General features: G+C 36.7%; 1 protein-coding gene across 3 annotated transcripts in view; it reads right to left on the bottom strand.

Annotated features, from left to right (window-relative positions):
* The window catches only part of STK33 (serine/threonine kinase 33), a 118,540-nt gene that overhangs the window by 29,774 nt on the left and 65,747 nt on the right, over nucleotides 1-23,019 (bottom strand). For all 3 annotated transcript variants that reach the window (XM_074372440.1, XM_010964901.3, XM_045523781.2), the window contains 6 exons: nucleotides 21,829-21,942; nucleotides 21,094-21,198; nucleotides 16,624-16,762; nucleotides 14,262-14,350; nucleotides 12,340-12,424; nucleotides 2,288-2,363 (listed from right to left, as the gene is read on the bottom strand). In XM_074372440.1, the coding sequence (XP_074228541.1) occupies nucleotides 2,288-2,363; nucleotides 12,340-12,424; nucleotides 14,262-14,350; nucleotides 16,624-16,762; nucleotides 21,094-21,198; nucleotides 21,829-21,942 (608 nt within the window). The remainder of the gene's footprint in view (nucleotides 1-2,287; nucleotides 2,364-12,339; nucleotides 12,425-14,261; nucleotides 14,351-16,623; nucleotides 16,763-21,093; nucleotides 21,199-21,828; nucleotides 21,943-23,019) is intronic.

The raw sequence follows: 23,019 nt of genomic DNA, 5'->3' as shown, positions 1-23,019 counted from the left end.
GGGGTAACTAATAAATAAGAAAATAACCTCCCTGGAAAAAGGAATATGTTTATGCCCTTGGTGAAGGAAATTATCTATAAGACCACTGGGCTCTGGCAGATTAATGAATGAGTACTGATTAGCTAAGTAAGAATCTACTGTAAAGAAAAAAAAGATGTCATTATTATGATATGCAGTCATGCTCACAAGCAGAAAAATTAAAATTACATCTTTAAGTAGGAGAAAAAAGTTTTAAGATATGTAATACATTATCACTTTCCTTAACACCAAAATTCAAACTGAGGGCAGCAAACATTACGTGAATGATGTAATAATAGATTACATATATTACATTTGACTTGGGCTATCTAGAAAGTCTCAAGAGTATAAAACATTAACTTTAAATAGTTATGTATATATAAATATTTTTTTCCCTTAACAAAGATACTGGGGAGTGAACCCAGAATCTCACGCATGCCAAGCATGTGCTCTACTACTGAGCTCTATCCACCACCCCCAATAGTTATATTCTTAATTAAAAACTAAGGCTCAGAATTTTTATGATATGATTCTGATTAGCACAAAACAATAATCAAGAACTTTGTGCATACATTTATACTTTATGCAATCTAAGCAGTGATGTGTGTTGATCATCTGAGTGATAGCTACAACCACATCATCCAGTTTCTACTGTCTGTGTATTCCAGTTCACAGAACTGTGAAAAAGCACCTACTGTGATGTCAGTATTTAGAAACGACCTGGAAGAGGCAGCACACAGCGAACTCTTCAAAATGACCATAAAACTGATGTTGCGTCAACCTAAGAATTTTCCTATTCACCAGAGGCAGAATAATGACCACTAACTTTTCAAAACACCTCCTAAACAATTCACTTTAATTCAATTTAACAAACATGTATGGAGCACTGACTACACAACTACTATGGTACCAGATACCAGGGCTGTAAAGATGAATAATATAAGATCGCTGTCTTTCATGGAGTTTAGGGCAAGAAAAGCAGTCACACTACACATAATATAATAATTACATTACATTATAATCTTGTTTCTAAAAGTACTATGAGAACACAGAAAAGTGAACAACTAATTCTAACAAGTTTACACACGTGCAAACTTTCATGACTAAATATGCTTATTATTTTGTTTTTCTTTCAACATCACTGTTTTACATGCATCTTTGTACGTTGCCTTAAATCCTCTGTGGAGTGTGGGAAAGTATACACATAACGAATGTACTTATTCTGCCGGGGTAGAGCAGGAGTTAGGGAAATAGAAGTTGTCAATGTGTGAGCCAGATACACTCAGGAAAGGGGTTAGTAGAGAAGAAAAAAGAATATCTGGGCAGCAGAAACTGCATGAGCAAAGACCCAGAAGCCCACAGTGTGGTGTCTATGTCATAAGGAGTGGCCTAGCGTGGCCACCAGCACAGAGTAGGTACGTGGGACCACACGTGCAGACCAAGATTGGAGACGCTTGCTGGAGCCAGGCCGGGAAAGATGTGAGCCATGCATGCGGGGATGCCTTGACATTTTTCTACAGTGAGGGAGAATTATCAGAGGTTGTTCATCAGGAAAGCAGTACAATCAGATCTGTGATTTAGAAAGACAACCCTGACAACTGTGTGAAGGATGAACCAGAGGCAGGAGAAGAGACAGAAAGACACTGCAATATTCTAGAAAAGGGACCATAAAGAGAAAGGACACGAGTGAAGAGAAATGAAATAATAGGTGAGGATATTTCAAAGGAAAAACACAGGACCTGAGGTTAGACTGAATCTTCAGAGTAAGACAGAAGGGAGAGCAGAAGAGGCCAACGTTTTCAGTAGCATTAAGGGGATTAGGAACTACAGAACACTCCCTGGATCCTGGGCTGAGCCTCTGTCTAGTCACACATGCCCTGCCTATCAGTGGCTCTGGTGCCAGGTCCCAGTACCTCCCTCTACCTGATGCTCTACCAGTGAGTCTCTTGAGAAAATACAAAGAAGTTTTTGGTTTGTAGCAAAGATCAGGGAGATGCTGAGGCAAGTTTTTCACTTTGCTCAGATCACACAGTGTATCGCAGCATTTACAGATCAGAGAAAAGCAAAACTGAAAGTTATAAATTTACTGTATTTAAAAATACCTAATGGATGTACCTGACAACTAATAAGACAGATTCTACAACCACTTTCCAATTGTTTCTTCAGTCGCTTTCTTAAAACAATACTGTTTAGTCTTAATTTAAAATCTATGTAATGCTACTGTTAGGGACCACCATTCATTTTAACTGTACATTAGCAGGCTACTTACAAAATGTACATTATGACACCTATGCTCCAAATGTCACACTGCTGGCTATAGTCGTGGGCATTGATAACTTCAGGGGCTGCCAAACAAGCAGAAATAAAATAATATTAATAATACAATAAATGACTTTTAAATGCTTAAACACAAAGCATGAAAAATGTGCTGATGTGTTGCAATTTATTCCCCGACAGGGAAAAAGAGAACCACCAGCAGCTGTTGCATGAATAATACACGGGCCTTAACGACTGACGTCGCCACATCCTCACTCCTGTCATTTGGCTTCTCGTGAACGACGGCACGAACTGTAGGGCTAAATGTAAGACTCTCCATCCCTTTCAAGTTGTTAAGAAATGATTTTTGCAAAGATCGTGTCGTTACAGAAGAAGACAACAATATCTCAGTTCTTTTCCAAAAATAGAATTGAAAACATGTCTCAAGCAGATACAATTTAAAGCAAGCCCAATGTGTGGAAATCTGGATTTACAGAGAAACTAAGATAAATGGTTATAAATCACTTTAGTAAAGTAACAATAATAATAACAACATCATAGCACTCCTATGACAGAATATGAATTATTTTCCACCTTTTCAAAATGAGAAAACTAAGACAAAGAGTGAGCTCCTACAGCATAACTCGATCAAACAGCCAATTAGTCACAGGATGAGGACGAGGATGCAGGCACTCCTGACTCCCCCGTTCCGTGCTTCTTCCTTGCAATGTGTCCACAACAGGCGTCCTTTAAACGATCTTCTCGAAGGAGAACATTTTTTTACTTTGAGGTAGCACATTTTTTAATGATTAGATTTTTAGAATGGCTGGCTTTTTAAAAAGTCACATATGCTATCTCAGGGAATGTCTGTTATGCCCTGTAGACAGCTCGGGATCTCAGGGAGGGCCAACTCTAGGTTACCAAGGATTAACCCTGGCGTCATTCAAGGGTCACCTGTATATATTTGAATAGAACTTAAAATTCACGAAGTACTTCTGGATAAATGATGTTATTCGTATAAGTTATGGTAAGAGTCATGTGAGATGGGTATGTAAGCATTTGACTCACTTTGCCAGTAAGGAAACTAAGGTTCTGCTATACATATTAAGTGACTTATCTCAAGTGACATAGTTACAGAGCACCTCCCACGTAGAAAGTGTTTTTACTTTAGGAAGCAGTTTCAATCTCCCTCCAAACACACATCTTTTATAATTATCAAAAGCAAATGAAATTTCATTTCCTCTTCCTACTGTTAAAGGAACTTAAAAGCCACAAAAAGGAGTCAAAAAGTAAACAGGAGAAAGAATGAGAAAAGGCTCAACTATAGATAGTTAAACTGAGAAATTTGTCTCCAAATCATTGAAAATTAACTAATTATTATTTTCCTTTAAGTAACTACTTGTATTCTTTAACTCTACTTAAATTTTTAAAATACTGGGCCATTGAAGTTCAAGTTGCTCTATGGTCGTGTGCTTCTGACAACAGCAGATCTCCACGTCTGAGGCATCACACAGCAGGGGCCCGGGATTAGCAGCCCGCACTCTTTCAGAGTTCTTCGTGATCAGGGGCATTTCTCTTGCACTGTCATCACAGCTCTCACAGGGAGGCAGAGGCCAGAAAGACTGTGCCAAGGAGCCATTCAGGAAGTCAGCAAAGCTCCAGAAACCATCTGTCTTCCCTCTTGTTCTCTCACTTGTTATCAGTGTAGACAACTAATAAGCAGGCATAAAACTCAGGGTGCTTGGATATATTTTCCCCGTGTAACTACAGACCAGCTGTCTTTTGCCAACAGGAGGATATGAACAGAATCTCAAGTAGCCTCTTCCCAAATAAGATAAAACAATTTAGAAACTTTATGTATCAAGTAGGCAAAAAAACAATGAACTAGGTATACTCCCCAGCAAAAAAAATGAATAAACTACTGATATAACAACATGGGTAAGTCTCAAAATCATCACATGGAACAGAAGAAGATGGACACAAAAGAATATATACTTATGCTTCAATTTATATCAAGTTCTAGACAAGCAAAACTCAGCTAAGGCAATGGGAATCATCAGTCGTTGCAGGGTCTGGATGGGGGAGTGACTGAGAGGGACACAAAGGAAATTTCTGGGGTAATGGAAATGTTCTATATCTTCACTGGGGTGATGATTATATAAGTAAATGCATTTGTCAAAACCCATTAAACTTTACACTTAAAATCTGTGCATTTTACTATATGTAAATTATATTTCAATACACTATATATTTTCAAGAAATCTACTAAAAGTACATAAAGAATCTATCAAAGTCCTATCTTGGTGGGTGACTTTAATAACTCTCTTAGAAATCAACAGAAAAAGCAAGCAAAATTAAACTGACAATATGGACTGGGTGACCCAGATGGTGGAGCAGGAAGATCCTGAATTCATCACCTCTGTGGACACACCAAAATTACAACTATTTACTGAGCACCTATCTGTAAGAATGACCTGAAGACTAGCAGAAAAGAATTTCCACAACTAAAGACATAAAGTGAAAATCACAACCAGATGCGTAGGTGGAGATGTATAGTTAGGACCTACGCACCCAGGTCAGCGACCCCAAAGAGGAGGAATGCCACAATTTTAGAGGTCTTCCTCAGGGAGTGAGGGGGTCTTTGCCCTACTTTGGGTTCCCCAGCCTGGGGGTCCTGCACCAGGAAGATGAGCCCACAGAACTCCTGGCTTTGAAAACCAGTAGGACTTATGCTCAGGAGAGCTGGAGGGCTACAGGAAACAAGAGACTCTGCTCTTTAAGGGTGCACACAAAATCCCACCCACTCTGAATCAGCTCAGAGGCAGTAGTTTGAAAGGAGCCTGGGTCAGACCAACTTGCTGATCTTAAAGAACATCCTGGAGAGGCAGGAGGCAGATGGGACTCTCCCTGGGGACCAGCAGTAGCCATGTGGGGGAGTTCGTTCTGCCACATGGACTGGGACTGGCAAGCACCATTCTGGATTCCTCCCTCCAGCTTATTAGTGCAGGTTCCTGGCCCCAACCACTAACAGGCTCCCCAAGGCCCTAGGAACAATTGCAGAAACCTGGTCCGACCACCAGCAGACTGGCATCAACACCAAACACCCACCCCCTGCCATGCAGATCACCATGCAGGAACCCAGCCTTGCCCAGCAGCAGGCCAGCAGCAGCCCCACACTTACCCAGGCCATGCAGTTAACCCCGCAAGAAGCCTAATCCACCTTCTAGCAGGCCCAGAGCCACTGTACATGGCACGGCCTCATAGCCAATCGGCCCGGGGCTAGTCCCACCTACCAGTGAGCCCACGGTAGTCAGCCCCACAACAACAGAAAGGTGTAGGCCACTTAGGAGGCACCCCTAGAGCACAGAGCTTCAGTGACCAGCGGGGAGCAGCTGCTGGGCCCCACATCTCCTATAGAAGGCCACTTCTCCAAGGTCAGAAAATGTGCCAACATACCCAATACATAAAAAAAGACAAAGAGAATTGGGCAAAAGAAAAAGAAAAAACTGCAAAAAGCATAAACACGTGAAGTCTAAATAGCATACTACTAAACAACCAATGGATCAATGAAGAAGTCAAAGAGGAAATAAAAAATACCTAAAAGAGAAAGAAAAATGGGAACACAATGATCCAAAATCTGTGGGACACAGAAAAGCAGTTCCAAGAGGGAAGTTTATAGTGATAACTCTTACTTCAGGAAAGAAGAAAAATATGAAACAAACAACCTAATCTTACACCTAAAGGAACTAGGAAGAGAAGAGCAAACAAAAGCCAAAGTTAGTAGAAGAAAAGAAATAATAAAGAGCAGATTGGAAATAAATGAAATAGAGACTATAAAGAAATATAAAAAAAATAAATGAAACTAAGAGCTAGTTCTTTGAAAAGATTTGAAAAATTAAAAACTTTTAGCAAGACTCATCAAGAAAAAAGATACAAATAAATAAAATCAGAATGAAAGAGAAGTTACAACCAACACTACAGAAATACAAACAAACATAAGAACACATGAACAATTATACAGCAATAAAACGGACAACTTAGAAGGAATGGATAATTTCCTAGAAATGTACAACCTCCCAAGACTGAATCAGGAAAAAATAGAAAATATGAACAGACCAATTACCAGTAATGAAATTAAATCAATTAAAAAACTCCCAACAAACAAAAATCCAGGACCAGACAGCTTCACAGGTGAATTCTACAAAACATTTAAAGAAGAGTTAACATCTATCCTAATGAAACTATTCCAAAAAGTTGAAGAAGAAGGAACACTTCCAAACTCATTTTATAAGGCTGGCATCACCCTGATACCAAAACCAAACAAAGACACCACAAAAAAAGAAAATTAAAGGACAGTATCATTGATGAACCCAGATGCAAAAAACCTCAGCAAAATATTAGCAAACTGAATTCAACAATACATTTAAAGAATCATACAACACAACTGAGTGGGATTTAGCCCAGAAACTCAAGGATGGTTCAATACCTTGAAATTAATCAATGTGCTACACCACATTAACAAATTGAAGGATAAAAATCATATGATCATCTCAATAGATGCAGAAAAAGCTTTTGGCAAAATTCAATATCTGTTTATGATAAATAAAAAACCTCTTCAGAAAGCAGATATAGAAAGAACATACCTCAACATAATAAAGGCCATAATGACAAACCTACAGCCAACATCATACCTGGTGAAAAGCTGAAAGCATAACTTCTAAGAGCAGGAACAAGACAAGGATGCCTACTCTCACCACTTTTATTCAGTATAGTATTGGAAGTCCTAGCCACAGTAATCAGAAAAGAAAAAGAAATAAAAAAAATCCAAATTGGAAATGAAGAAATAAACTGTCACTGTTTACAACTGACATGATATTATACTCAGAAAATCCTAAAGATGCCACCAAAGAACTATTGGAATAAATGAATTCAGTAAAGTTGCAGGATATAGAATTAAAATACAGATAATCTATTGCATTTCTATACATTAACAACAAACTATCAGAAAAAGAAATTAAGAAAACAATCCCATTTACAACTGCATCTAAAAGAATAAATACCTAGGAATAAATCTAACCAAGGAGAAAACTGTAAGACAATGATGAAAGAAACTGAAGACAACACAAACAGATGGAAAGATACAACACATCCACAGACTGGAAGAATTAATATTGTTAAAATGACCATACTACCCAAGGCAATCTAGAGATTCAGTGCAATCCCTATCAAAATACCAATGGCATTTTTCACAGACTAGAACAAATAATTCTAAAATGTGTACAAAAACACAAAAGACCCTGAATAGTCAAAACAATCTTGAGAAAGAACAGAGCTAGAGGTATCATGTTCCTTGGTTTCATACTTTACTACAAAGCTACAGTAATCAAAACAGTATAATACTGGTGCAAAACAGACACATAGATCAATGGAGCAGAATAGAGAGTCCAGAAGTGAACCCACACTTATATGGTCAATTAATCTATGCCAGAGGAGGCAAGAATATACAATGGAGAAATGATAGTCTCTTCAATAAATGGTGTTGGAAAAACTGGACAGCTACATGCAAAAGAATCAAAGTGGACCACTTTCTCATACCATATACAATTTAAAGACTCTCAAAATGGATTAAAGACTTACATATAAGACCTGAAACCATAAAACTCCTAGAAGAAAACATAGGCAGTACACTCTTTGACATCAGTCTTTAGCAATATTTTTGGATATGTCTCCTCAAGCAAGGGAACAAAATCAAAAATAAACAAATGAGACTATAACAAATTTAAAATCTTTTGCACAGAGAAGATAACTATTCAACAAAATGAAAAGGCCACCTATTAAGTGAGAAAAGATATTTGCAAGTGATATATCTGATAATGGTTAATTCAAAATACACAAAGAACTCATACAATTCAACATCAAAAAACCAAACAACCTGACTTAAAAATGGGCAGAAGACTTGAATAGACATTTTTCCAAAGAAGACATAGATGGCCAACAGGCACATGAAAAGATGTTCAACATTGCTAAGTATCAGAGAAATGCAAATCAGAACCACAATGAGATGCCACCTCACCCCTATCAGAATGGCTATCGTCAAAAAGACAACAAATAACAGGTGTTAACAAGGATGTAGAGCAAAGGGAACCTTTGTGCACTATTGGTGGGAATGTTAAATTGGTCCAGCCACTATAGAAAACAGTACAAAAGTTCCTCAAAAAATTAAAAATAAAACTGCCATATAATCCAGCAATTCTACTTAAGGGTATTTTTCTGGAAAAAATAAGAATTTGAAGAGATGTCTGCACCCCTATGTTCACTGCAGCATTATTTACAATAGCCAAGATACAGAAGAAACCTAAGTGCCCACTGATAGATAAATGGATAAAGAAGATGTGATTTACATACACAACGGAATGTTACTTAGTCATAAAAAATGAAATCTTGCCATTTGCAAGAACACAGATGGTTCCTGAGGGTATTATGCTAAGTGAAATAAGCCAGAAAGAGAAAGACAAATACCATATGATCTTACTTATATATGGAATCTAAAAAACAAAACAAACAGTATAATACAAAATGGACACAGGTTCATAAATATAGAGAACAAACAGGTGGTTGCCAGGAGGGTGGGGGGCAAAATAAGTGAAGGGGATTAAGAGGTACAAGCCTCCAGTTTAAACTAAATAAACTACAGGAATGTAACATGCAGCATATGAAATATGATCAATAATACTGCAATAACTTTGTATGGGACAGATGGTTGCTAGACTTATTGTGGTGATCATCTCATAATGTATGCAAATGTCAAATCACTGTGTAGTGTATCTGAAACTAACATAATATTGTACATCAACTATATTTCAATGAAATTAATTAACAATATGGAAAATCTGAATCACAAAGGTATCACATTTGATTTTATAAGCACACACATATGAAAATTTTTATGCTCAGCAAACCAGGAATATACAGTTGTCCCCCGATTTCTGTGGTGGATTGGTTTGAGGACACAGATCCTACCCCCTTAGCCCCGACACCCGTCAGATACCAAAATTCATGGATGCTTAAGTCCCTTATACAAATTGGCTTAGTATTTGCACATAACCTATGTATATCCTCCCATATACTTTAAATCATCTCTAGATTACTTATGATACCTAATACAACATAAATGCTGTATAAATAGTTGCCACTGTGTGGCAAATTCAAGATTCGCTTTTTAGAAACTTTTGAAATTTTTTCTCAAATATTTTCGATCTGTGGTTGGTTGAAACTGCAGATGCAAAACCCACAGACACGGACGGCTAACTGTACGTGCTTTTTAATTATTCAATGTAACATTTGCAAAAAACTAATCAGTGTTCAATCACAGTGAAAATTCCTAAAAGTTGAAAACCTTCAAGTCACAATTGCCTAGTATAAAGAAGAAAACTAAACAAAAAAACCAAAAGGCTAGACAAATTAACACACATTCACATGAGCATCAAACACATCTGAACCACCTGGAAAATTTTAAAAGCACCTCTAAAACTTCTTGGATTAAAGAAGAAGACTAAAACTAAAATTATACACAAATAAGAAATGAATAAAGAACACTGTATAGCAAAAGAAACAGTCAAAGAAGTACTCAGAAGAAAATTAATGGCCTTAAATGCATTTATGAGAAAATAAGAAGACTGAAAATAAATAAGCATTTAGCTTAGGAATTTCAAAAATAAATGAAAAGAAGACAGAAAGAGGGAATTCAGAAAGATAAAAGCAGAAATTAATGAAAAAGCAAATCAAATAACACTAGACTTGAGCTGGTGTTTTGAAAGCCCAATAAATTGTCTTAACCACTAAAAAATTTGATCAAGAGAAAAATGAGTAGTATTATTACAAGAAATAAAGTTGAGCACTAAGTGCTAGGTATGGTGCTAAGCACTTTATGCATATTTTCCCATTTAATTCCCATGTCAACCTAGTAAAAAAGATATTATTATTATCATCGTAAACACATTCTCTCCCTTTCCCTGCTTTATTTTTCTTCCTTAGCACTTCTAATATACCAGATATTTTTACCTTGTTTAATATTTGTATCAATATAACATTTTTATGTTTTGTTCGCTGTTGTGTTCCCAATACCTAGACCAGTGTCTGACACAAAGTAGGCCCCCAAATATTTTTTGCTAGAGGGAGATATAGTCCCTATTATACAGAAGTAGAAACTGTGACAAAAGCAGTTTGCCCAAGGTTAAGCAGAAATCAAGCGGCAGAGCTGGAATCCTGAGTTAGCCAAGTGATGTCAGAGGCCAGATTGCTAATATTACATTATATTGCTCCCTAATAAATATGAGGAATTCATAGGGAGATATACCCACAGATTTGAGAATTACAAGTGAACATAATATGTATCTTTATGCCAATAAAACTTAAAATCTTAATGTAATGAATCATTTTCTAGAAAATCATAAATTATCAAAATGATTCAAGATGTGAAAAACTTGAATAACCTAATATAAATTGAAAATATAATAGAAACTTTATCCCCCAAAGGGTGCCAGGAATGAAACATTTTAAGGGGAAGTTTCATCAAACAATTAATGAACAGATGATTAAAAATATTTTATTTTTAAAATGAGGATACTATAACCCTAACATTAAAAAAGACAAGGGTAGCACAAAAGAAAGAAAGCTACATTCAAAGTTCCTAAATAAAGCGGGGACAAACTGAACACAGCAGTATATTAAACCAAGTGAGGTTTAATCCAAAACTACAAGGATGGTTCAACGCTTTTAAAATCTATTTATGTAACTATTTCATTAATAAATTTAAAGAGAAAAAAATATGATCATCTCAACAGGTACAGATTTGAACAGACACTTCACCAGAGAAGATACATGAATGACTAATACGCACATGAAGAGATGCTCAACATCGTTGGTCATTAAAGTAATGCAAATTAAAAACCACAGTGAAAATACTACTTCATAAGCACTAGAACAGCTATAATTAAAAAGATAGATAATATCGAGCGTTAGGCAAGGATGTGAAGAAATTGGACCCCTCATACATTGTTAGTGGGAAGGTAAAATGTTAGAACTACTTCAGAAAATTGGCAGTTTCTTAAAAAAATTAAACATAATACTGTATGACCCAGCAATTTCACTTCTAGGTAGCTACCTAAGGAAAATGAAACCATATGTCCACATAAAAACTTGCATATGAATGTTCATAGCAGCATGATTCATATTAGCCTCAAACTAGAAACTATCCACATGCCCATCAGCTAATAAACAGGTGAAAGTGTGGCACACATCCGTACAATGGACAGCTGCTCAGCAATGTAAAGGAACAGCCTACAGGTATGGGCTACAACAAGGATGTACCTCAAAAACTATGCTAAGTGAAAGAAGCCAGACCTATAAGACTACAACTTGTCTGATCCCATTTATATGAAATGTCCAGGAACAGTAAATCAAGAGACAAAAAGACTAGTGGTTTCCTGGGGCTTGGATGGGATTGAGATTGGGCAAAAATGGGCACGAGGCAACTTTTTGGGGTAGAACTGTTCTAAAATTGGATTGTGGTGATATTACACAACTCTGTGAATACATGAAAAATCACTGAATGGTGTATTTTTTGCAATATTTTAATTATACTTCAGGAAAGCTGTTAAAAATCACATTTAGAAAAATAGGAAACTGTTTACAAAATATATTTAATTAGTATTCTTTCTGAAAAACTACTTGATGGCAATGAAATTGGATAAAAACGGAAAGAAGCAAAACACGCACACGATTTTAGCATGAATTAACAAAACAATATTTAAGTTTGGGTGTATGGTTACCTAAGAGACATCAACAACTCTAAGAAGAGCTCAGAGAAAAATAAAAACTGTAACCGTTGAAAATAAGAACTATGAGAAATAATACTACCAACTAAAATGCTGCAACCTAAGAAAAGGTAGCTTGAGCAGGGCCATTAAGTCATGATGCAAAACCAAATTGCTCCAGTTTTCATCGACATTAGTTGTTCTACTTTTTCATATAGAAAAACAAATCACTCTAAATCTACTCACTTACCCATATAGATGGGGGTCCCACAGGTGGTCTGCAGCATGGCTTCACTCCTGCCCTGCTTCTTCACCGCCAAGCCGAAATCAGTCACCTACCAGAAGAAACTCAGACAGTCAGAGGACTGTTTTAGGTCCCAGAGCTCACTCATTCTGCAAATACGATTTTCACCACACTGTATTGCATTGAATTCGGGGATTCTTCAGGATGGAGAGGCTTTACTTGTATTACTAATAAGGACCTTGCACTCCCTCCACAACCCTTCCTCTCTGTGAAGAAGAAACTTGGTAAAGAGAAGTTTGGTTTCTCAAATCCTGAGAAAACACCCACGGTTCTGAATCTTTCATACCTTCTAATTAAATTCACCAATTCCACAGAGGAAGTTGCATCTTGCAAGAAGGCATTTAACTTTTCTTCGAGTAAAAAAGTTATTTCTAAAAAGTTCTTTCATTGTAAAATACATTCTGGCCGTAGTGCATTTATCATCTATTTTTCTGATGCTCTAGCTACGTTCCAGTTTAAAGCACTGTTACAAATGCAAATCATTATCTGCACTCACAGAAACTCCCCCCTCTTATAATTATTTATAAAACATTATCTCCAGTAAATGCTATCTTTCCTTTACTATTATTTCCTTTGTGTTTCTAAAGTATACTAATTAAAACAATTACTACACTATTTAAAACTGCGAGAAGCAAATTAACAGGGAAAAAAAAAACCACAATATAACTACAAATACACAGGAGGCCTACTGCTGCAACTGCAGTCTTTCTGCTCGGTTCTAAATCTTGGTCATTAAACATCTGGTTATTAAATATTCAGTGTGTGCCCTTGGTCTTGTCTCCCAAGTTGGAACAGCCTTGGGCTGAAAGCAGAAAAACACATTTATTGATCATACAACCAAAGATAGGCTCTTAGTCCACACTCACTGAATACAAAGTTTCCTGTGCCTTATGGAGTAAGAAAATGTTCCTATCAACATGTGATATCACTATTTTTCTAAAGAGTTTGGTAAATTTCTCCAGGAGTGCTCACAATGATCCTACTTGGAGCATCATGATACACGTTTTTCTCCACAGAAAATCTATTCAAATACCAAATATACAAAAGCTTTCATGATCCATTTCAGTTCTTTGGAGAGCATTTATTCCTTCATGCACCAAATATTAATTGAGCATATACTATGTTTCAGGCACAACTCCAGGTACCAACAAGGATTAAGACATATAGAAATCCTGCCCTCATAGAGTGTACAATGGAAATATTTATGAACATTTACTTGGATAAAACAGCAATGCGTTAAATCTATTTGTGTTATAACTGCAACAGACTGAGTTATTCACAGATAACATTTTATTCCCAAATTAACACATTCACATATTTTGAAAGCAGCCACTATTAAAGTGCTAAGTAATAAATAATATATCTTATCATTTATTTGACACTTAAGGGATGCTTAATTTGAATAAAATCCTCAAGAATAAATACCTGACACATTAATTGTGCTTAGGACATAAATATTAATACCCAGGAAATTTTTCAATGAGAAATACAGACTTTAGCATTAATTTAGTATCAAAAGCACAGCCAAGGTGCGTTTTTTTCTAAATCTGTAACACATTCACATCCAATTACCAGGCATAATTTTGAAATTAATTAGAATTCAGAGCATCTGTTTGTTTGCTATTAACTAATGATTTAGAACTATTCAAGTGAATATGTACTTAAAAACTTCAATAGCAGCACCTAACTTGTAAAATTATTCTTGTCAGTTACAACCTCTTTTGGTGAAATTTTAATTTTTTTAGCACAAGCCACTTATTTTTGGCTGTTTAAAAGCTTCCCAGAGTATCTAAAAAGAGGATGTACTTTGCCACTTTGCTATCAAACTGTTTATAGGCAAATATTTACCACCATTTCTAATATCTTACCTTTATGTTTAAGTTCATTTCATCATTACCATCAATAAAGCTGCTTTTAACCATTATGTTTTCCAGTTTTAGATCTCTATGCACTATATCTACCAAGAAAATAAATAAAAAATCAAATGAAATGAATAATGAAAAAATAGAGGGGACACATATAGAACAAAGAAATATATTTGACCAATTAACATCCACTGCTAAAAAATTTGAGGAGTGCCAGGTGTAATTGTGCCCAGTTCCATTCCCTTATATTTAAATCCCTTTTCTCCACATTTCTAACCTCAAAGAGCCATTATCTTTGCTCCCTCACCTCTCCCCAAACATTTGCTACTCCAACTGGCTGCCCTTCGTGACCAGTGGTCTGGTGAGGGTGGAAGAGGCTCCTGTCCAAGGTTAGGCATTCCCAAGAGGAGGGGGACACGTCGTTACAAGCCCAGGACCATTTCGTATGTCTCCAGGTCCTCAAATAAAGGATGACTTCTTCACTTCTATGCATATGTCATGGCCAATATAAATGCTTAACATATGCAACGTGGCTACCTGTATACAAACTACACTTATTTCAGTATATTTTTCTACAACTTCAGTACCACTTTCTTTCTCTTTCTATGTTAAAACCCCAAAATCCTTGAAATACAAAATCTCTAGTTGCACATGTCGGAGCTCAGGTAGGATTTTTATGTACATGCAAATACTTTCATGTACCAAATCCTCCCTTTGCAAGTGACTGATACAGTTCATCATCCATAGCAGCAATTTCCCTAAATTTAAAAAGTTATATGCATAATTTCTAAAGACATGCAGTCAAATGAGCCCTGGACTGGCAACAATACCTAACCATTTACGGTTCCCTTACACAGTCCCAGCCTGTGTTTTGGGGATTGTTCTTGTTTCTATTGCTCTGTTTATCTCTTCTTACATAGATACTACACAATTTTAATTAATATAATTTTATAATATGTCTTCACTCTTGGCAGGCCAAGTCTCTCTGCTGCCTCCATCATTCCTCTTTTCCATCATTTTCTTTACTATTCTCACTCATTTCAGGATAGTTCTATCAAGTTCTGTGAAAAATTCTGTTAAGATTTTGTTTGGAACTATACTGAATTTATAGCTTAATGTGGGAGAATTGACATTAGCGTAGTATTAAACCTCTGCTTTCCTGTCCTTGCAAGAATTGTTGCCCTCTGCCTGGAAAGGCCTCCCTTTTTTGTCAGAGTTTGTGTTCCTCGATTCAAGTTTTGCTTCCTCTGTGAATTCTTCCCTGACTTTCCACATCAAATGAGGCACTTCATACGCCTTTGCTCCCTGCACTTTATACAGTTCTCCACAAGAGAAATGACCACATCACATTACAGTTTGTTTTCGGTACTCAATCTCCGATAATTTCCCTGAGGGGCAGGGGCCCTGTCTTTTAATCTGTAACTCTGGGACTAGACACAATGCAGGAGCTGCTCAGGAAATATCTGCTAAACGAATCCCCAGGTCCCAGGACCAGCTCTACTACACCTAACCATGTCACTTCACCTTTCTGAAACAAAGTCTTTTCTTGTCTGTAAAATGAGATGTTTCTAAAGTTACATGTGAGCCAAACTAACGTTGAAGGAAAAAAAGGAGGAGTGTGAGGAAAAACAGCAGCAGCAACACCAGAGAACAGTAAAGCAATTCAAATAATTAGAATGATATTCAAATGTGGATTTTAAAGTAGTGAAATGATTCTGTATGATATTATAGTGGTGGATACGTGTTGTTACACATTTATCCAAACCCACAGAATGTACAACACCACGAGTGAACCCTGACGCAGACTACGGATTTTGGGTAATGATGACGTGTCAGTGTAGGTTCATCGATTGTAACTAACCTACTGCTCTGGTGGGGGCTGCTGATCATGGGGGAGGATGTGCAGGTGCGGGCAGAAGGTATCTGGGAAATCTCTGTAACTTCTGCTCAGTTTTGCTTTGAATCTAAAACTGTTCTAATAATTAAGTCTAAAAAAAATTTAAATGCCTAGAATATATAGATTTTTAATGTTCTTATTAAGATATAAGTACTTTTAGAAATTTCACTTTTATTATTGATTTTTCTACTTCTGCTTTGATACTTAAGCTTATTTTCCAACTGTTGGACAGAAATGTTCATAATGTCATCCTTGTTTGTATACAATGTAATTGTATACCTGCCTTGTTTCTAATTAAAATATATTTACAAAGTTAAAAAGAAAAACTTTTAATTTTTAAAATAAAATCTTCCAAATATATATTAGGAGGCATTATTTCCGTGACTATGAATCCTGAATACAATTACTCTTAAACAAAAGAGACATGTGCATTCACAGAGTCAAGGAGCTGGACGGTCCTCCTCTTACCCTTATTGTGAAGATAGGCTATAGCAGAGGCGAGACTCCGAATGATCCACTTTGTCTCATTCTCTGAGAAATGGCCTTTCCTATCCAGAATTTCTTTGAGTTCTCCATCCTCACAAAGCTCCATCACAAGGTACATTTTCTGACATTATATGTTTAAAGCGAGAGAGAGACAACACAGAGTTTTAGTTTGGGATCTTTGAAATGTTACATACTGTATATATATAGTAAAAATATGGTTTTAATTTTAATTTTAATTTAATCTTGTTACGTACAAGATACTATGCAGGATATGAGAGGAACATAGTCTTCACCCTCAAGGAGCTCAGAATATAGTCACAATTATAATACCAGGTGATACGTACTAAGAGAAGAGGAATGCCCAGAATGCCACGAGGCTACCAAGGAGGGGAGCCTCTGCCTGAAGCATGCTCGCTGAGGAGGCGACATTACAGGCAGCCCTGGATGCCTGAGGAGGATTTGTAGGTAGAGAATGTGGGCAAGAACAGGCAGAGCACATGGCATTTTCAAAGACTTCCCAGCTTGAAACAGTACTGGCAGTTAAGGAATAGCTAATATTGGGGGGAAGGTATAGCTCAGTGGTGGAGTGTGTGTTTAGCATGCATAAGGTCCTGGGTTCAATTCCCAGTACCTCCACTGGAAAATAAATAAATAAACTTAATTATCTAACCCCTCTCCCACAAAAAAACAAAACAAAACAAACAAACAAAAAGAATCATCAATATCTCAGTGTTACTAGAATCGGGAGTTTGGTAAGTCAGAGAAGAGTGGAGTGGTGAGGGGGGAGGCCAGAAAAAAGAGGTTGGAGCCAGATTGTAAAGAGTCTGGGATGTCACACAAAGGAATCTGGATTTTCCCCCCATATGCAGAAAGGAGTCACTGACGATCCTTAAGCTGATGTCTGGAGTGGGGAGAAAGATATGTGCTAACATCAATTGTGCATTTCTAAATGAACACTCCAACAGTAGTTTAGAGCAGGGCTCAGCAAACTTTTTTCTGTAAAGGCCAGATCCAGACAGCAAATATTTTCGGCTTTGCGGGCCATGCAATCTCTTCTGCAACCACTCAACTTTGCTATTATAGCATGAAGGTATCCCTAAACAATACCACAAAACTTTATTTATGAACTTTGAAATTTAAGTTTCATATAATTTCCACATGTCATGAAATATTACTCTTTCACATGTTTCCAACCATTTAAAAATGTAAAAAACAGCTTACAGGCCATAAAAAACCTGTTGGTTCACTTGCTGTAGTAGGCTGACCCCTGTTTATACAAGGGTGGATATGAGGCACTGAATGGAGACAAGAAGGGGGGAAGGAAAAGGTGTGAAAAATACCTCGGAGGGAGACACAGTGGGACTTAGTGACTAACTGGTATAAGTGGTAAAAAGCCACAGGTGAATTGTCTCTTTCATATTTGCTGTTCCAGTAGATATGTATTAGGATCACTTGAGGTATTCCAACAGCCAAGTCACATTGAGTCAAAAAGGTTCACAGTCAACTAAAATGCACATCTTTTTCATACCTACTGCTCTTCAGACACAGACTACCCTCCATGTCTCCATTCTAACCTATGCCACGATATTGCCATTGTTGTTTTTAAGATTCTTGGATCTGATCCTATTCTATTCCCATCACTTCTGTGTACAACTTCTGTTTTCAGTCAGCAAGCATGAAAACAGGAGGAGAAGGCTAACAACGGTCTTTCTTCCTATAGTCAAAATTCTGATTCACTAAACCTCAGGACGCTTTAGAATTTCAAAAGTAACTTCAGAATTCTGCAAAATCTAGCACATGAATAAGCTTTTGAACTAGGTTATATTTTTTTCCCATTGACAGCACTGTAGGGATCATGAAATGAAATGGTAAGCGTACTATTTGGAGGGCAAAGTTACATTAGCAGTGCTTACAGTTTAAACTGATGTCAATTTAAAATATGTAAGTTGATAAAAGTTATATCAACTAGAATTTTCTACAAGTCTTTCTATAATTTTTAGAAAACTTATGTAGACCTGGAGAACACTTGGACTCATAAGAAACCATAACATAGTCAAACTGGATGATCAGTATTACTACCTTGGCCTAACCAGTCAGGTGACAATTTCCATTAATCCTTAAGATGGCTTCAGTGGAAGGTCTAGGTATTTGTGTGAGTTGGGGAGGTAGAAAGGCAGACCTGATCTATGTGAATCAGGGCAAACAATACATAAAAAAGAAAATCACAGATGATGGTTTCCTTTGCCTTCAAATTATTCTAGATTTGGGCTCCTACTCATGCCCCAGATGAAGTAACAGACCAGACTTACCCTCCCTCCTGAAACAATTTCAGAAATGGACAAAATATATAAAATAACTTTCAGACACTAGATACCAGGCAACATAGGGCAGTGATCCCTGAGATGGGGGAACCGCTGGGGTAAATCCCATGAGCAACCTAGCTTGCTGTCTAGAGAGAGTTTCCAGGCCACAGAGAAGGGAGAAGGAAACCAAGCAGAGTCCAGCAGTCTACATGAGCTGAGATGGCACTGGGAGACCAGGAAGGCCAAGACAATGGAAAGTCACAGGGAGGAGCACCGAAGAAGAGAGAGCTGTGCACTGAGAAAGCTCCATTGATTTGCAGATGGACCCCCTCAACCCTTCAGCAAAGCACCAATTAGCGCATATATATGAAGGAACTAACCAAAATTGGGAACAGAACTATGCAAAAAGAACAGAAGAAATAATCCCTGGAGCTTACATGTGGCCAGGAAGAGTTTATATTCCCATCAGCCAGACTGGGAAATCTCATAATTCATGGGGCATCAGGTAGAGTACTCAAAAGGATCTAACCTCATTAAGGGGAAAAATTAGCCCTGGACCAAAAACTGCTCTGGCACCACCTAACAAAGCTTAAAGTAAGCTTCAAAAGTATCAAACTATTTCCAAATAACTTAACTATGTCCTAGAATAAAGCTCAAGAATACTAAGAATATCAAAAAATAGCCAGCATCCAATCAAAAATTAACAGGCATAAAAAGAAGCAGGAAAACATAACCCATAATGAAGAGGGAAAAATCAATCAATTAAAGCTGATCTAGAACTGGCACACATGGTAGAATTAATAGAAAAGGACATTAAAAGTTATTACAACTATATTTAAGAAGGAGGAGGAAATAGTGAGCATATTAAGTAGAAAAATGGAAGACATAAAAATGATCCAAATCAAATTTCCATTGGACGAGATAAACAGCACACACAATGTTACAGAAAAAGAGATTACTGAATCTGAAGATATCACAATAGAAACTATGCTAAATTAAACAAAGAGAGAGAAAAAGATTGGAAAAAATGAATACAGCATCAGTATGTTTTGGACAATATCAAGAGATCTCTTGTGTACTTGGAATCCCCAAAAGTGGGAGAAGGCAGGAAAAATATTCAAAGAAATAAGGGTCAAAAAGTTCCTAAATTTGATGAAAACCATAAACTCACAGATCCAAGAAGCTCCATGGACCCCAGGCACAAGAAACATGAAGATAACTATACGAAAGCACAACATAATCAAATTGGTTAACACTGATGATAAAGAGCCAAACTATCCTAAGAAGATTTGAGGATAAAAGAAGCTACAACTTCTTTTATTGATTGAAAAAGTAGAGAAGCCTTTTGGCATCATTGCCATATACTGCTCCCACAAAAGATAACTGTGGTCTTTTAACAGTTACCACCACTCCTCATGAATCAAGCACTACAGATGAGGAAACTTAGGTATAGAGAAACTGAGCAACTTGCCCATGGTCTCATAGCTAATAAGTGGTGGAGCAAGGATTAAAATGTACAGGCAATCTGACCCCAGAGTCCACCTGCCTAACCACTATATCATACTGCCTCCAAACAGAGAAACATCCAAGCCCACAGGCTCTAAAAAACCTGGAGGCAGAATAGCAAAGAGCCAGGCTCTAGAACAATTCTAACTGAAAATTATAACCACCAAAACACAAGAATGATAACATCTAGGAAAGAAGGAAGATTAAACATGTTGGTAAGATAAAAAATATCTTCTACATAGTGCCAAATGTGCCTATGACAACTCTACTGGGAAGCTAACCTTGCAAAATGATGACAATATTCCAAGAGACCCTAATGGAGAGCCAAGGATCAAAGCAAAAGGAAGGCTACTTTGAAGGAAGCTCTAATCACTACTGAGTTATATCTGAAGTTGTTTCAATTTTAAACTTTTGTTTTCAACCTGCCACCAGAAACATCACTAAAGACACCAATTTAACCATCAGACACCTAATTGTACAATCAAGAATAAAAAGTCCTCCAGAATGCTCTCATCATTCTCCAGTGATAGTTGCTTATGTCCTTGGCATGAGTCTGTGTCCTAAAGAGATTACTTCTCAAAGGAATGATGTTCATTTTGTATTAATAACAATTTTCAAAATGCAGCACCTCATAAAGCTTTACCTTAGGCGTCTCAAATACTTGTTCCAGATGTATGATGTGTTGGTGCTTCACACTTTTTAGGATGTTCACCTCCTGTTCAAGTAACTTCACGGCAGACCTTCCAGCCTTAAATAACGAGGAGACATAGATTTCACATACGAATTTCATTACTGCTTACCTCAATATAAAAGTTACAGTTATTTTATGTTTTTTCCTATGTTTCCTTGAAAAGTTTCTTTTTCAAAAGATAGCATGCAACTTATTTGCATAATAAGATTAAAGCATGCCCCTTTCCTTTGTCCAATTTTAAGTGATACGTAATTTGGCCTCAAACTACATCTGTTTCTTGGACTGTTTCTATAAATTAGCTACAAAAGGTCTCTATCACCTCACAGAATTATTGAAAATTTTAATATGCTTTTTCATATTTCCTTCAAAATTATGTTGATCCTTTGATGTTATTAGCATGATAAAAATGAAATCTCCTTTCCAGGGACATCAACTAGAAAATGGACATAAAGCATCTCTCCCACAAACTAATAAATGTTAGTTATTGTAAAAATAAAATGTTTTTCTTTTGTTTTATTGTTGTTTTGTTTCGATTATATGTATATACATACCAAAAGAAATGATGGGCAGTGATATTCTACACTTAGCCCTGCACTATATAACCTCCTAACTCCCCCTGCCCTCAAAATTTGACAGAGAGAAAAAAGAGAGAGAGAGAAAGAGTACGATGCTGCTAACAAGACTTACCTTTTCTTTGTTCACTTTTTTAATTGCCCACTTAGTTTCTGTTTCCTTGTCTATAGCTTCGATGACCATTCCAAAGCTCCCTTGTCCCAATATTCTTCCAAAGGTATAGATTTCCTGGATAAAAAATAAGAGTTTCTTTGTTTCTCTCTGTCATTCATCAGGTATTACAAATGAACACATAATGCTGACAGGTATCCAACCAAGGGAAGAGTGATTCTGCTCCAGGGTAAAATCAAATAGAAGACACCACATATTTGCTTCAGTATTATAATAAACATATCTTAATTAAACAAAAATTAGTTTTGATGAATTTCATTAAATATCTTCTGGAGGAAAACCATAAAAATCCTAATGAGGAAATGTGAAAAATGCCAAAAGTATAAAATGAACCTCTTCCAAACTAAAATATTAATGAAATGTCTTCATAAGAAAAATGGAGAATGGAATATTAACACATACATACAAACATATGTGTATGTATATATAAGATACATTCATCCAAAAAAATTACCCCAAAACTCTGAGAGCTATACCATAAAATCAATACATACTATTTCCATTAAAAAATCAATTTTGTTGTTTTTATTTCCTTTTGTTTTAGGAAAAGGAATACGTGACAAAAATTTTAATATAAATCAGCTCTGAGAAAAAAATAAAAACCATCCATAGTAACACTATTCACACCAAGGATCCTTCTGCATATCAGACTGAATCCACTGGTCTTGACAAAGCATTCTAGTTCACATTGTAAAATAACAAGTAGTTAACTAATTTCCACTTTCATTTCTTGTGACTTTGGTTGGGGTAGTCAATCTCCTTGGTCTAAACCAACTCCAGGGCATTAACAAGTGCTTCTGGACCCATGATGTGTGGGGACTAGAACATGAGAGAACACCTGAGCTAATGCCAACAGAGGGAAGCCTCTGTTGGGTCAGCCAGCCGAAGCCTGCCTTGGAGATGCTCCGCTCTCCCTATGTGACTACTTTCATCTTCACCATGCAACAAGTAAATTACTGCCAGTCTCCATATCTTCTATTGCTTACATTCTTTCTCACTTTTGTAAAAGAAGATCCAGTGCCCAACTAATTACTAATCTTCTTCATGAAGGGCTTCTCTGCCTAACTCTGCTCTGGGGTGATTGTTCCTTTATTTTGACTTCCTTCAACATGTACCCATTGGTCCTCAAACACT

This window comes from Camelus bactrianus, chromosome 10 (assembly GCF_048773025.1).
Source record: "Camelus bactrianus isolate YW-2024 breed Bactrian camel chromosome 10, ASM4877302v1, whole genome shotgun sequence".
Taxonomy (NCBI): domain Eukaryota; kingdom Metazoa; phylum Chordata; class Mammalia; order Artiodactyla; family Camelidae; genus Camelus; species Camelus bactrianus.
This window is presented reverse-complemented; position numbering and strand designations above follow the sequence as displayed.